Below are 16,535 nucleotides of genomic sequence, written 5' to 3'. Positions count from 1 at the left end.
ATTAGGCATTTGTCATCAAGGGTTAGGGATTAGGGTTTAAATTAGGGATTAAGGTTACAGTTAGGGCTAGGGTTAGTGTTTGCGATAGGGTCAACATTATGGTACACACCTGGGATTTTACAGTTAGGGGTAGGTTAGGTGTTAGGGTTATGATTAGGGTCAGTTTTAGGGGTAGAATTCAGGGGTAGTGTTTAGGCATAGGGGTTACGGTTATGGGTTTTGATAGGGTATGTGCCTGGTGTTTTCCAGAGCACAGGTATCCCAGGGAATAACCCCCCCCCCCCCCCCCAAATCCTGAGGTTACTGTAAGCTCATGTGAGAGTTATGCTTAAAATTTGTTTTAGGTTGAGGGTATGTGCATGGTATTTTGCCGTTCAGAAAGCTTTCCAGAGGGTTAAGGTTTGTGGTTCAGGATTAGAGTTGGTGTTAGTTTTAGGGTTTTGTTTAGGGTTGGTTTTAGGGTTACTATTGGGTCTGGGTAGTTTTTGGGTTAGTGTTAAAGTTAGATTTAGGGTTTAGGGTTTAGCAATTTGAGGTTCGGATATTTGTCTAGAAGATATAAGTGTATCTTTTTTTTTCCTTTTAAGATTTATTTATTTTAAAGAGTGAAAGAGAGGGAGAGTGGGCCCAGGAGCAGGGGGAGATGTGGAGGGAGAAGGAATTGTCAAGCGGAATCCCCACTGAGCAATTGAGCACAGAGCTGGACTTGGGCTGGATCCCAAGTTCTTGGGATCATGACCCAAGCAGGAACCAAAAGTCAGAGGTTTAATGGACTGAGTCACCTAGGTGCCCAAAGGAAGATTCAAGGACTCTAAACATATGTATGAAAGCATGTTGGGATACCCCTATGCTTAAATCATTAAAACTACACTGTGGGGGGGAAAAAAACAACCTTGGGCACACTATAAAGCATATAAATGTGACCTCCAGAAGAAAAATAAATCCATAAGAATAGATTTCAGGAATGACATAAAAATATTAGAAAATGATGTGAAAGCTCACCAAGGCATGTAACAAATTGTTGAAAACCAGTGATGAGAAAAACTTAAAGGCAGCCAGATAAATAAAGATTCATTGCATATAGAATGAGAGCAAATGACTTCTTTCTTTTTTTAAAAAAGATAGATTTATTTATTTATTTATTTATTTGAGAGAGAGAGAGAGAGAGAGAGAGAAGGAACAAGAGTGTGCACAAGCCCGGCAGTTGGGGGCAGAGGGAGAAGGAGGGAGAGTCCTAAGTAGACGCTATGTCATGTATCCTGACACAGGGATGATCTCATGATCCTGAGATCACAACCAGAGCCAAAACCAAGAGTCATACCCTGAGCAGACGGCACTCTCTAGGTGCCCCACAAATGGCTTCTCTTAAGAAACTAAGTAATCTGGGGCACCTAGGTGGCTCAGTTGGTTAAGTGGCTGCCTTCCAATCAGGTCATGTTCCCAGACTCCTGGATTGAGCCCTGCCTTGGGCTCCCTGTTCAGCAGGGAGTTTGTTTCTCTCTGCTCCTCACCCTGTTTACATGCTCTCTCCTACTCTCTCTCTCAAATAAATAAATAAAATCTTAAAAAAAAAGAAATTAAGTAATCTATCAATGTAACCCCTATCAAAATACCAATAACATTTCTTACAGAAATAGAACAAATATTCCTAAAATTTGCATGGAACCACAAAAGACTCTGAGTAGCTAAAGCAATCTTGAAAAAGAAGAAAACTGAAGGTATCACACAACTCTATATTTCAAGATATACTACAATGCTGTGGTAATCTGAATAGTATGGTACTGACACAAAAATTGACACATAGATCAACAGAACAGATTAGAGGCCCTATAAATAAACCCATACTTATATAATTAATCTATGACAAAGGGGGCAAGAACATGCAATGGGGAAAAGACTGTCTCATCATCAAATTATGCTGGGTGTTAGGGTCCGTAATCAAAGGAGCAGGACTGATACAAAGTGAAGGTCAAGCAAAGCTTTATTTCACGCCAAGCATCGAGAATCAAACTGACTGGTCAGGGCCATCTCTTACAAAGCGGTGACCCCTCCCAGCCTCACAGATGTACTTTTATAGAGGTAGTTTAGCCGGGCTATACACAGGTGGCCAATGAGATTGCAATACACAGAGAAAACTGCACAGTCATGCTAAGTCTGCAACACACAGAGAAAACTGCTAGGTTACACAGGGGTGGCCAATTGAATTTCAATTTACCCTAGTAGATATACTCGTGCCTCACTGATACAAGGGCCTGACCTGCCCTTGTATCTAGGCTTTGCATGTTAAGTTCCTCTGGGAGGGGCAGGGTCAATCTAAGTTCACTGCATAAACACAAAATGACTCCCTCTGGCTAAACAGGCCCTTACACTGGGGAAACTGGACAGTTACAGGCAAAGGAATGAAACTGGATAATTTTTTATACCATTCACAAAAATAAGCTCAAAATGGGTTAAAGACCTAAATGTAAGACCTGAAACCATAAAGCTCCCAGAGGAAAGCATAGGCAGAAATCTCTTTCATGTTGGCTTTAGCAAAAATTTTCCAGATGTCTTCCCAGGCAAGAGAAACTAAAGCAAAATTAAACTATTAGGACTACACCAAAATAAAAAGCTTCTGTATAGCAAAGGAAACAAAACAAAAAGGCAATCTAATGAATGGGAGAGATATTTGTAAATGATATATCTGATAAGGGGTTAATATCCAAAATATATAAAGAAGTTATACAACTCAACACCAAAATCACAAATAATCTGATTAAAATGGGCAGAAAGAGTGTCTGGTTGACTAAGTCAGAAGAGCTTGTGACTCTTGATCTCAGGGTCATGTTTGAGTCCCATGTTGGGTGTAGAGATTACTTAGATAAATAAATAATTTTTAAAAATAGGCAGAAGACCTGAAAAGACATTTTTCCAGAGAAGACATACAGATGGCCAGCAGACATATGAAAAAGATGCTCAACATCACTAATCAACAGGGAAATGCAAATCAAAACCACAGTGAGATATATCACCTCACACTTGTCAAATGGCTAGTACCAAAATGGCAAGAAATAACAAGTGTTGGTGAGGATGTGGAAAAAGAGGAACCCTGGTGCCCTGTTGGTGGTTCTATATATTGGTTCAGCCACTGTGGAAAACAGTATGCAGTTTCCTCAAAAAAATTAAAAACAGAAATACCTTACTATTCAGTAATCCCACTACTGGGTATTTACCCAAAGAAAGTGAAAACAGTAATTCAAAAAGATATATGCACCCTTCTGTTTACTGCAGCATTATTTACAAGAGCTAAGATATGGAAACAATCTAAGTGTCCATCAATAGATGAATGGATAAAGATGTGTTATAAATACACAATGGAATAATATTTAGCCAAGAGAAAGGAGGATATCCTCCCATTTGTGACAACATGGATGTATCTAAAGGGTATTATGTTAAGTGAAATAAGTCAGGCAGAGAAAGACACACACCATATAATTTTACTTACATGTGGAATCTAAAAACAAAACAAAACAAAACAAATGAAGAAATAGGAAACAAACAAAAAAACAGACTCTTAAATACCGAGAACAAACTTCTTATTGCCAGAAGGAGGTACGTGAGGGGGGTGGATGAAATAGATAAAGGGGGTTAAGAGGTACAAACTTCCATTTATAAAATAAAGAAGTCATGGAGATGAAAAGTACAGCATAGGGAATAAAGTCAATAACATTGTAACAATATTGTTTGGTGACAGGTGGAAACTACACTTACCTTCGTGAGCACTGAGTAATATACAGAATTGTTGAATCAGTATGTTGTATACCTGAAACTAAAGCCACATTGTATGTTTATTATACTTCGATTAAAATATATGTATATAAAAAATATATGTTTATAAAAAATAAAAAATTAAAAAAAAATGTTTATTTTCATTTTTCTTAAAAAAAGGGGGGATCACAATCTCATTTTGTTGTGCATTGTCAAATGGCCAATCTCCCTCCTGTATTCACCTTCTGTGCTCTTTGACAGGAAGTTGATCTGTGATTTTTGGTCATTTCTTCTCTCACCAGCCCAGGGTGCACACAATTATTTCTAAGAATCCTCAGCTTTCTTCACGAACTATGGCCTTCCATGAGCAAACTGCTGGCAAGCTTCTGTACATGCTGTGCTGTTTCAGATTTTCAGATTTTTCGTATCTTTATATGAGCTGCTCCATCTGTCACTGCTCAAAGTCACATTATCACCCACCTATTACCTTTTTGATGAAGCCTTCTTATACTTTCCACTGCTATCTAATTATTTATCTTCTGTGTGGAGCTTTTTTTTAAATTTTTTATTTTTTATAACCATATATTTTTATCCCCAGGGGTACAGGTCTGTGAATCACCAGGTTTACACACTTCACAGCACTCACCAAAGCACATACCCTCCCCAATGTCCATAATCCCACCCCCTTCTCCCAAACCCCCTCCCCCCAGCAACCCTCAGTGTGTTTTCTGAGATTAAGAGTCACTTATGGTTTGTCTCCCTCCCAATCCCATCTTGTTTCATTGATTCTTCTCCTACCCACTTAAGCCCCCATGTTGCATCACCACTTCCTCATATGAGGGAGATCATATGATAGTTGTCTTTCTCTGCTTGACTTATTTCACTAAGCATGATACGCTCTAGTTCCATCCATGTTGTCGCAAATGGCAAGATTTCATTTCTTTTGATGGCTGCATAGTATTCCATTGTGTATATATACCACATCTTCTTGATCCATTCATCTGTTGATGGACATCTAGGTTCTTTCCATAGTTTGGCCATTGTGGACATTGCTGCTATAAACATTCGGGTGCACGTGCCCCTTTGGATCACTACGTTTGTATCTTTAGGGTAAATACCCAATAGTGCAATTTCTGGGTCATAGGGCAGTGTGTGGAGCTTTTAATACTACATTTATCCTCTATTTAAAATATTTCTTTACATTTCTCCTATTCACAGACTGTGAATTCTTTGAGGGAGAATCCATATGTCCTCTTCCTCCCCCTTCTGTATAATTATCATCTATAACAGAACTTGGTATATTAGAATCTCAATTAGTGTTTTTAGAAATGATGTGAATTCCTTGAAATTTTTACCCTCTTCTCTACCATCCTGATAAAGGGTCTTTGAACATGTAAAGAAAAATATTTTGTCATGAGAACTCATTAGACATTGCAAAAGTCACAAGTGAAACAAAGGATATAACCATATTCATAAAAATCTTATAAATATTTATTTGGCAGAGCAATGGGCATTTAGAGGTAAGAATATTGATGAGACCCTGAGATGGATGAATAGGTAGATTCAGGATAGTGTCAAAAACAAGGAGTTCATGTAAACGTATGGGAGGACAGTAAAGATTATTTTCAGTAAAAAGCAATTAAAAGAGGGTTGCCTCGGTGGCTCAGTCAGCTAAGTGTCTGACTTTTTAGCTGAGCTCCCATCTTGATCATGGGGTTCTGAATTCAAGTCCTGAATTGGGCTCCACACTGGGCATAAAGCCTACTTAAAAACAGTAATCAAAAGATATTTTCATGAATCTTAAGACTTTATCTTCACCTCAAGCCCTGAGGTAAAAATAAGAAACAAAAATCCCATAACCAAAACCACAACCTAATAAAACTTATTTATTCACGAGGGAGCTCTTCCCCTAGGTGACTCATTAACGATCTCCTTTTACATTGCTCTGGGAAAATCAGTCTTATTCTGAGACCATTCCCAGCACAGACTGAAATCATATTGGTGTTCCCGCTGCTATGTGGTACCATTTTTGACTAACCTCTGCATTGCTAATTAGCTATCTCTTTTCCACACTGGGGGAATTTCAAATAGGTCCATATGCCAGATGTGTGTTTTCTGGGATGCTGCTCAGGTCTGCCAGGAAACAGGTGGGTGAGAAGGATAGGCAGAACACATGCAATCATATTGTTGGTTTTGTGTTTCGACTAAGATGTTTACTGGTACTAAATCAGAGTTTGAAATCACCACTGAAGATTTCAAACTGTGATTTAGTTGTGGTCCATGAGAAGAGGGCACCCAGAAGAGAAAGAGCTGAGATGAGTAGTTGAGTCAATGGTCAGGACTTGAAAAATATTTTGCAGGGAACTTGCTTTGACTTTCAAAAGGGATAGAGAGGTATTCAGTGTCATGTTTGCAAGGGTAAGAACCATGATGTGGAAGAGTCAGGCACGATCCAGGAGGTACACAGGAGTGTAAATGACATTAGGATGCACATGGAATACATAGATTTGACTCAGATTTAGTCTGGCAGTAAACATCCACTTCAGAATTGGTAATAGCGTCTGGTTTTGGTGGTGGAACACAAATTCTACACAAGCAGAATTATCCAATTTAGTTACTGTTTGCCAAAGAAGCAGGAATTGTATATTCTCTCCTCTTACACTAACCATTTAGTTAGTTATTATAATAAATGACTGGCGGAAAAAATCTGAAGTAATCACTAGGGTCAAATATTCTAATTCATTTAATTGGCCCTTTGTCTTCCTGAAGGATTCAGAAAACCTTGATATCTGGCTTATTTGTGTATCTGTTGTTACAGTCAACAAAAAATATTTTCTCAGCTTCTGTTATGTTTTCCACATTAATCAGAGTTCCAGGAATATAGAGAAAAATACACAATTTCTCCCCGCCCTGAGCTGGATGAGTGAGAGTAGGAGATAGAAACTGAAAGTTACATTGCATCCCTGCACCTGGAGCAGGAACAGCTGAGGGGTGGAGAGGTAAGGGAGGAAAACCATTTAGGGAAATGGCTCATTACAAAAGAAGTGGAACGAATGGGGAAAGCTTTGGTTTCTGGTTTAGGATCTGCCATTCTCCGTGGCAGATGAGGCTTTCTGTCAGATATTTTCCGAGAAGGAAAACTTGAGTCCTTGTCTTTGTGAGATTAGTTTCTTTCTAAGAGCCTTCTACTGGGTTTTCAATGTGTACGATAGTTTTTAATTCCTTTCCTGTATCTTTCCACTTGGTCATGTGAGTCTCTAGTCTCAGAACTTAAGGGAAGTTTCACTCTGTTTCCTTTCCTCTTTCTCTTCCACATGATTCTTTTTCTTACTCTTTCCCTATTACTTACTCCTTTGTTTAATTTTTGTTTTCTTTATCCTTAAGTTGTTTTTTCTCTCCACTCCTCACCATCATTTTTCTTCTCTATGTATGTTTTCTTAATCTTCTAAAATATCTTATTTTAAACAATTACATTAAAATTGCAAAGGAGTTAATTCAAATTAATTTAGCAAACACTAACTTCCTAGAATTGACAATCCTGCTCTCCAAAACTCTTCTAGGATGAAGACAGAGATGATTCATGCAGAGGTCCTGCCCTTTTATGCTTGGAAACACAGGAACCAAGTCATGCACATGTAACTATACTGCAGGGCAAAAGGTGCTGTGGGAGGTCGGAAGTGCTACAGGAAAGAGAGGGAACAAGATCTTTTTTTTCCCTGCTAGGATAGTGAAGAGGTTTCATGAAATGGGTAGCACTTAAATGGGGCTGTGAAAAACGAATATTTCAAGATAGATGAGGCTTTTTTTTTTTTTTTTTAAATTTGGAGTGGAAAGTCTGAAGAAAAGGAGGAAAAGATAGTTTCAGAGATAGTGAAGGGTCTGATTTAGCTGAACATAGGGTGAATTAGTGCTGGAGCCCAAACACAGAGGCCCTAGAATACCCGGATTATTTTTTAGTCAATGGGAAATCTCCAATTTGTAGTAGTAGAGAGACACAACTAGTGTTTCTGGAATATTATTTTGCTGTAGAATAGGTGGGGGTGGGCAGAGACTGGAAACCTGGAGCACTCTGGATTTTGCAGGACCCTTGCATTTTCCATTGTTGGCTCATCAGTCCTCACTACTGTATCATCTTGGATCTCTGGTCTACTGGTTCATCCTCTATTTCTTACTGGTTTCTCTTCCCATCTTCTCTGGATCCCACACCATCCCAACCAGATGCTAGACAGATCATGGAAAAGTTTGATTTTTTTCTTTTTCAAGAGGTAAAACTGCAGGATGTCAGATGATCTTTTCCTTGGTTTAGGGGCTTCTCATTATTTATTTAAAGACTTATCTATCTGAGAGAGAGAGTGTGTGGGAGAGGGCAAACAGGAAGAGGGGCAGAGAGATAGGGAGACAAGTAAACTCCCCATTCAGTGGGGAGTCTGATGCAGAGCTTGATCCCAGACCCTGAGATCATGACCTGAGCTGAAATTAACAGTCAGTCACTCAACTAACTGAGCCATCCATGTGCCCCTCTCTTATTTATATGATGGTAATATGATCAAATAAAAAAAGGGATGGTAATAGGCAGAAATCATTTTATACATCTGCTTGAAAATCTGTAGTTCATAGACCTCATTGACAGTATAGCCACTAAAAGACAGACCTTCTGATCTAGTACAGTTCAAACTGACCTGTTACTACTTTAGTGTTCTTGCTATAGTAAGAAGTCTTATTATAACATATTTCTGTCTTCACAAATATTTTTCCCTTTCCCTTCCTGACTTAGAACAATACATGGCTCTTGTATTTTGCAAGGCGAAGCCTGCTTATCTTTGTTTTATATTTCATCCATTTCTACTACTCCAGGGCCTTACAACCAGTTACCTCTGGCTGTTCGGCACTTTCATATTCTCCCCCACTGGTTCCTATGAAACACTCATTTCTCCTCTTTATTTAATCATTAAAAAGTACTTTATTTTGGGCTCTCTCCATGTATCTTTCTCCTATTTTATTTTTAAATTGTATACTCTCAATAGACTTTCTTAACAGCCTTTTACCTTAACCCTGGTCAAACTGAGTTCCTCCATTTATTATTCATTTATTCCATAAATATTTATGGAGCACATCTGATGTATTACATTCTAGGCACTGGGAATACATTAGTGAAAAATTCCTAGAAGTGCCTTGTTTTCAAATACCAATTTTCTTATTATTGATCCTAGAAACGCTGAAATAATTCATTCCACTGCAACACTATCTGCCCTCTGAAATAATCTCATTTCTTGACTTCTAGAGTTCTCAACTCTCTAGTTCTATGGAAACTTATTTCCCTGTTTTTGTTTGTTTGTTTCTTTTCTTTTCTTTTTTTTTTTTTTAAAGATTTTATTTATTAATTTGACACAGAGGGAGATACAGCGAGAGGGGGAACACAAGCAGGGAGAGTGGGAGATAGAGAAGCTGGTTTCCCGCAGAGTGGGGAGCCTGATCGGGGGCTGGATCCCAAGACCCAGGGCTCGGTCCTAGGACCTGGAGATCATGACCTGAGCCGAAGGCAGGTGCTTAACAATTGAGTCAACCAGGTGCACCCCCCCCCCCCCACCACCCGTTTTTGTTTCTTTTTCCCAGACTTTAAATCTTGGGCTTTCCTCATAGCATATTTGACTTTTCCTCTAGATATATATATTTCTTGTGGCTTCAATGCTCATACCTATGCAGATGATTTCTAAGTCACCTCTCTATGAAGTGATTTATAACTTTATTTATGACTTTATAATATTCAAAGTGATTTTTAAAAAAAGATTTTATTTATTTATTTGATAGATAGAGATCACAAGTAGGCAGAGAGGCAGGCAGAGAGAGGAGGAGGAAGCAGGCTCCCTGCTGAGCAGAGAGCCCCATGTGGGCTTGATCCCAAGACTCTCCATCCCAAGACTCTGAGATCATGACCTGAGTTGAAGGCAGAGGCTTAACCCTCTGAGCCACCCAGGTGCCCCTATTCAAAGTGATTTTAAAGAAGACTTAACTTCTTTAAAAAACAAACAAAACATTACTTTGCAAGTATCGATTTCCTCAACTTAAATCCCCAAAATGCTTACTTCCCCATCATGGAGTATTTCATCCCCCATAGCCTGGCTTTCTAGGGCCTCTGCAGTCTGTTTTCTATTTATCTTTACCTTTTATCTCCTATGTTCCTCCTACACAACCTTGCATTGAAACCATAAAAATTGTTCTCTGCCCAAAACTGCTTGCTTACTCTCACCTCGGTACCTGGGCACATAATGTCCCCTGTCTGGAATATCCCCATCCATCTTCTTTTTCTGTTATTTTTTAAAAAATTGTGAAATATTCTACATACAGAAGAGTGTATAAACATAGGTATATTAAAAATAATGTGAATTCCTGTGCACTCATCACTCATGTTAAATGATAGAGTTTTTCTAGTACCTCATAATGCTCCTGTGTTTGTTTTTGTTCCTCTCCTTCCTTTACACAGTTCACCTCCATGTGATTTTTGTGTTAACAGTCTCTTGCTTTGGGATGCCTGGGTGGCTCAGTTAAGTGTCTGCCTTTGACTCAGGTCATGATCCCAGGGTCTTGGCATCAAGCCCTGCATCAAGCTCCCCACTCAGCGGGAAGTCTGCATCTCCCTGTGTCTGCTGCTCCCCATCCATGTGCTCTCATCTTCTCTTTCTCTGTCAAATCAATAAATAAAATCTTAAAAAGAAGACTTTATTTATTGATTTGACAGAAAGAGATCACAAGTAGGCAGAGAGGCAGGCAGAGAGAGAAAGGGGGAAGCAGACTCCCCACTGAGCAGAGAGCCCCATGCAGGACTCAATCCCAGAACCCTAAGACCACGACCGGAGCCAAAGGCAGAGACTTAACCCACTGAGCCACCCAGGTACCCTAAATAAACAAAATCTTAAAATAAAAAAAAAAAAAAAGCCCTTGCTTTTTCTTTTCCTATTATTCTGTCACTTATGTATGTAAAGTAGGCAAAAGAAAAAAAATGTGCATTGATTAAAGATGAATTCTACTGGATACTGGTACCTGGAGGTCCATCTTTCAATTCACACTTTACAGGTCTAGACTAGAATCCTTCATCTCCTGCCCTCTCTGTCACCTGAGCTTCCCTTCAAGGAGGGACTTGCTGCGTAGCCATGGGGAGTGCTATCAGCAGACAGCCCTGAGGCCACACCCTGACCAGTGGTGGATGACTGAGCGAAGGGAAGTATAAGTCCCCAGCTATTTTCACCCAACTTGGGGCAATATGATGGAGCAAAACTCCCTCCTGGCCTCAGTGTGGTGGGGATTTGTTGGGTCTGCATCACAGTTAGACTTTGTCTTTGGCCCAAACTTGCCTCCTCTGACTTCTCCTTAAAGGTGTTAATCTCTCATGACCATGTTGTATCTGAACCTCCACCTCAGCACTTGCTTTTGGGAAACCTGAACTGCTACACTGTCCCACTTTTCCTCCTTTTAGCATAAGTATTATTGTTATTATTTTTTTTAAATCAATTTTACATCTAAATCCATGGGTGATAGGGGCACCTGGGTGGCTCCTTTGAGTAAGTGTCTGACTCTCCATTTTGGCTCAGATCATGATCTTGGGGTTGTGGGATCGAGCACCACTAAGGCTCCATGCTCAGTGGGGAGTCTGCCTGGGATTCTCTTTCTCTCCCTCTACCTCTGCTCCCCATCCCCTCTCATGCATGTGCTCCCTTTTCTCAAATAAATAAATAAATCTTAAAAAAAAATAAATTCTTGGTTGATATTACCCTGAAAAATTTTGTTTTTCGTATTGTCCCAGTCAAATTTTAGTATCAACGTTATGTTCTTCTCATAAAATAAGGTAGGGGAGAAGTTTTTCTCTCTTTCTATGCAATTTCAGTAGAATTATAGTTATTGGTTCCTTGAATTTTTGGTAGATTTTGCCATTAAAACTAGAGTTATGTTCACGGGAAGATTTTTAAAATTCTATTTAAATTCTTTAATCTCTTTAATGCAGTTATAGTATTATTTCGTTTTTCTATCTTATCAGTTGTGGTCCCACAGAAGACAGCACACTCAAGTAGAGTAATAGGGGAAGGTGCACAATGAGTAGACTATTTAGAAAGATGAGGATAGGATTAAGGAAAGCAGTAAGGTGTGGTGAAGCATCCCAAGGTGGTTGTTGGGATCTATAAAGGCAGTTAGAGGAGAGGGCTGCCCCATTAAACAGAAATGCAGACATTGCCAGCCTGAAGCCTAGACGGGACTGTCAGGAGATAGATATCCTTATCTTTTACCTTCTCTTCCTGGTCTTCTGTTTCTTGTTAATGCCTCTTACTGACCCAAACCAGCCAACAGTGACCGCAGGGACACCCTGGGGTTTGTGCAGTTCTTAAAGGCCCTCCCCAGAGGTGTGTAGCAGGATGAAGAGGGACAGTGGATCCAGAATGTCCAACACAGTGAGTTTTGGTAAGTTATGTTTTACTAGCTATTTGCTGATATTATCAAAATTTTGGAATATGTTGGCATAAAGTTGTTTATTATAGTCTCTTATGCTTTCGATGTCTGTAACATCTCTGCTCACATTCCTCTTTTGTTCTTGATATTAGTTCTACGTGCCACCTCTCTTTTTACTTGATTCATTTCATCAGAGGTTTCTCAATTTTACTTGTCTCTTCAAAGAACAGCCTTTCTTTCTGTAGATTCTTTGTAGTTTATTTTTATTTTCTCTTTCATTAATAGAAAATGTTTTTGTTTTGTGGTTGTATTTATTACTTTTAAAGATGGATACTTAGCTCATTAAGTTTTAAATAATTTTAAGCCTTTTTTCTTTCTCTAATGTAAGCAGTTAGACTATATATTTCCCTCTAAATACTGCTTTGTTGCATCCTACAGGATTTGGTATAAAATATAACTCAGTTTATGGGGCGCCTGGGTGGCTCAGTCAATTAAGCCGCTGCCTTCGGCTCGGGTCATGATCTCAGGGTGCTGGGATCGAGTCTCGCATCGGGCTTTCTGCTGAGCAGGGAGCCTGCTTCCTCCTCTCTCTCTCTCTGCCTGCCTTTCTGTCTACTGTGATCTGTGTCTGTCAAATAAACAAATAAAATCTTAAAAAAAAAAATAACTCAGTTTAAAATGTTTTCTAATTTCCATTGTGATTTCATCCTTGACCCAAGAGTTATTTAAACTGTGTTATATAATTTCTAAATGTATGAAGATTTTCTAGGTATATTTTGGTTAGTGATTATACCTTAATTGCTTTGGGGCTGGAATACAATTTACATTGTAGTAATCTTTGAAATTTGTTAAGATTTGCTTCATAATACAGCATATGGTAAAGTTTTGTAATGTTCTATAAATGCTTGAGTATTCTGCATGTATTGGGGACAGGGAATCTATAGAATTTATTTTGATTAATCATGTTTTTAAACTTTCATTATGCTGACTGAATATTTTTTGGTTTTTCCTACTGTTCACTGAGGGAAATGTGTTTCACTCTCCCACTATTTCCACAAGTATACAGAATTTCTCTTTCTTTTTGTAGTTCTGCCACTTTAAAAAAAAATGTTTTTAGGCATTTTGAAGTCCCTGTGGGCTATCTAGTAGAAACAACAATTTACTGCCATATAATACTTAGAACGTTTCTTTTCCTTTCACACCAAAACTCTACTTAAACTCTTTTCTTTTTCTCTCTTTAAGTGACTTCCTGGCATCAGAAGAGAACCCATGGTGAAATTTTAAACAGAGTCAGTAATAACAAGGGAAGTTGGTGGGAGATGACACGAGATTAGGACCGATAAATTTAGAGCCTTTTTCAAGTTTGCTTAAGTTCCACTGTAATCATGATTTGACCAAATGAATAGAGGTGGTAGTTAATTTTCAAAATCCGTACCTTTTTTTTTTGAAATCTACCTATTTACCTATTTATTTATTTATTTATAATATTTTATTTATTTATTTGTCAGAGAGAGTGAGGGAGAGCAAGCACAAGCAGGGGAGTGTCAGGCAGAGGGAGAAGCAGGCTTTCTGCTGAGGAAGGAGCCTGACATAGGACTTGATCCCAGGACCCTGGGAGCATGACTGAGGCGAAGGCAGATGTTTAACTGACTAAGCCACCCAGGCATCCCTCGAAATCTATTTTTAAAAATATTTATTTTTTAAGAGAGAGAGAGAGAGAGAGCGTGTAAGCAGGGGGAGGAGAAGAGGGAGAGGGAGAGGAGAACCAGACTCCCCAATGAGTGCTCAGCCAGACACAGGGTTCCAGCTCATGCCCCGGAGATCATGTCCATGATCATGATCATGAAAGCAAGAGTCCAACACTTAACTGACTGAGCCACTCAGGCGCCCCTATATTCCTTTAAATAGACAGTATGGTGACTTGGTACTGTGTCAGCTTCAATAGATTGTTACATACTCTAGAATTCCTTTTTCTTTGTGTTTCCAGCTAGAATACATTGTAAGGGAGAGTCTTTTGTGATATGACTAGGTTAAAGTGAAACAGCAGCCATATTTGTAGCTCATGCACGTTGTCATTTCTCTGCTGGCTTATCTCATTGGTATGAGGCAGTGGCCAGGATTGCAACTGCCACACCTCCTTTGGGATCCTTCTTGAGCTTCTCTGACTTGTGGGCCAGCTGTGTGTCCAGGTCTGTGGTGGAGGGCTCTAACTTTTGCAGTACATCTGCATTATCGAGGTTAGAGACAATGAGCACTGACACTAATTTTCATCTGTCCTTTAGCTTTCGCTTGTGGGTTCCAGCTTCTTTTTGTTTTCCTCCACTTTACATTCATCTTCTCTTCCTGGCTGCCCATCCTGTGGACATCAAGCTACAGCATCAGATGCAAAAACAACAGATTTACAGAGACTGCTGTATTAGCTTCCATGATTGTGTAAGGTCAAATCACTAATGAATCCCTTAGTATGTATTCTCCTAGTGGTTCTGCTTTGCTAATGGAACCTTGACTGATATGGTCAGTAATCCCAATTTCTCATTTTTTCCTGTTCTTTCAGGCAAATTTGGAGCCCAAAGTGACTGAAACCATGGGGGGAGGAAATAATTCGGTGGTGTCTGAGATTGTGTTGGTGGGACTCACCAATTCTTTGGAGATGCAGCTTGTCCTATTTCTAGTTTTCTCTGTGTTTTATGTAATAGGTATTTTAGGAAACCTCCTCATTGTGCTCACAGTGATCTCTGACTCCCATCTACACTCCCCCATGTACTTCCTGCTGGCCAACCTCTCCTTTATTGACATGTGGGTTTCCTCCATTGCAGCTCCCAAGATGATTTCTGATCTTTTCAAGGAGAGAAAAGTAATCTCTTTCCAAGGCTGCGTTGCTCAGATGTTCTTCATTCATGTTATTGGAGGAACTGAGATGGTTCTGCTCATTGCCATGGCCCTTGACCGTTATGTTGCTATATGCAGGCCTCTCCATTACCTGACCATCATGAACTTCAGAACTTGTGTTTTACTTTTGGTGGTAGCTTGGACCATTGGGATCATTCACTCATTGATCCAACTTGGATTTGTTGTAAACCTGCCATTTTGTGGCCCTAATGAAGTGGACAGCTTTTACTGTGATCTTCCTCGATTTATTAGGCTTGCCTGCATAGACACGTACAAATTGGAGCTCATGGTCACTGCCAATAGTGGTTTCATCTCTCTGGGAACTTTTTTCATTTTGGTTATTTCCTATATCTTCATCTTGGTCATTGTTTGGCAACGTTCTTCAGGTGGCTTGTCCAAGGCCCTCTCTACTCTATCAGCTCACATCACAGTTGTGGTCTTGTTTTTTGGTCCATGTATTTTTGTGTACTCATGGCCATTTCCCACAGTACCAGTGGATAAGTTCCTTGCCATTTTCGATGTAATTATTACCCCATTTCTGAACCCTACCATCTACACTTTCAGGAATAAAGAGATGAAAGTGGCAATGAGGAGGATATTCAGTCAGGTATTGAGCTCCAGGAAGATGTTTTAAGTGATTTTGATATCAAGGAAGACAAGCATCTCTAACATTTCCTGCCCCTGCTGCAGACACAAATCCAACAAAGCATATCACCATGGATGCTCTACTTACTAGTTTAATTATTAATTCCAGGACTTTCTTAATGAGTTTTCTGCCCATAATCAAGGAAGATATGGTGTTCTTTCTTATGTAATGTGATGGAATAAGAAGTATTACTATACAATTGTTTCCACATTTTCTCACCTCTCCTTGATAAGGAGGATTTTGGACAGGCCTTGCTATTTGCTTTCCTACTCTGTGTTCTGAGGAGAATCCTACCTTGTCAGATTGATTTTCAGGGTTTATAATGCAGAATCTGAAGAAAAGTGCTTTGGAAATATTTAAAAAATTACAATTATTAGGGATAGTTTTTTTTTTCTTTTGAGATTCTATAGTGAGATGTGTGGGAGTAGCCATAGTATGTGAAGAATATAGATAGAAGACAAAAAGAAGATTTTAAAAAGACATTGTTGTCTGTTTCTTACCTTTCAATATATATTGCTCTTTGATAAATGAAAGCAAAGAGCTAAAGTTATTTTGTATTATCTTTATGTCTGTATGTGTGTGTGTGTGTGTGTGTGTGTTTTATTGCAACATCAGCCTGAAATTGGATCACTGGGTTATAGCTTCTAAAGCTTTTCAACTAACGCATGAATTCTTTCAAAATACAGTTCTTTCAAAAGCTGTATTCCTGTACTGTCTGGGTTTTTTTAAAAATAATAATTTAAAAAATTACATTATGTTAGTTACCATACAGTACATCATTAGGTTTTGATGTAATGTTCCATGATTCATTGTTTGC

The 16,535-nt window shown here is 39.1% G+C and overlaps 1 protein-coding gene across 1 annotated transcript; it reads left to right on the top strand.

Moving 5' to 3' along the window:
- The first annotated feature begins 14,767 nt into the window (after window positions 1–14,767).
- On the top strand, window positions 14,768–15,706 carry LOC131835301 (olfactory receptor 4F3/4F16/4F29-like). Its single transcript, XM_059179657.1, has one exon. It carries the CDS (start codon window positions 14,768–14,770, stop codon window positions 15,704–15,706), a length of 939 nt encoding a protein of 312 aa, XP_059035640.1.
- Window positions 15,707–16,535: the final 829 nt, after the last annotated feature.

This window comes from Mustela lutreola, chromosome 7 (assembly GCF_030435805.1).
Source record: "Mustela lutreola isolate mMusLut2 chromosome 7, mMusLut2.pri, whole genome shotgun sequence".
NCBI lineage: Eukaryota > Metazoa > Chordata > Mammalia > Carnivora > Mustelidae > Mustela > Mustela lutreola.
Note: the sequence above shows the minus strand (reverse complement) of the source record. Positions and strands in the feature narration are given on the sequence as shown.

Bases quoted from the DNA above. Each gene is read 5' to 3' on its own strand.
- LOC131835301 (XM_059179657.1), top strand. From the start codon at position 14,768: ATGGGGGGAGGAAATAATTCGGTGGTGTCTGAGATTGTGTTGGTGGGA.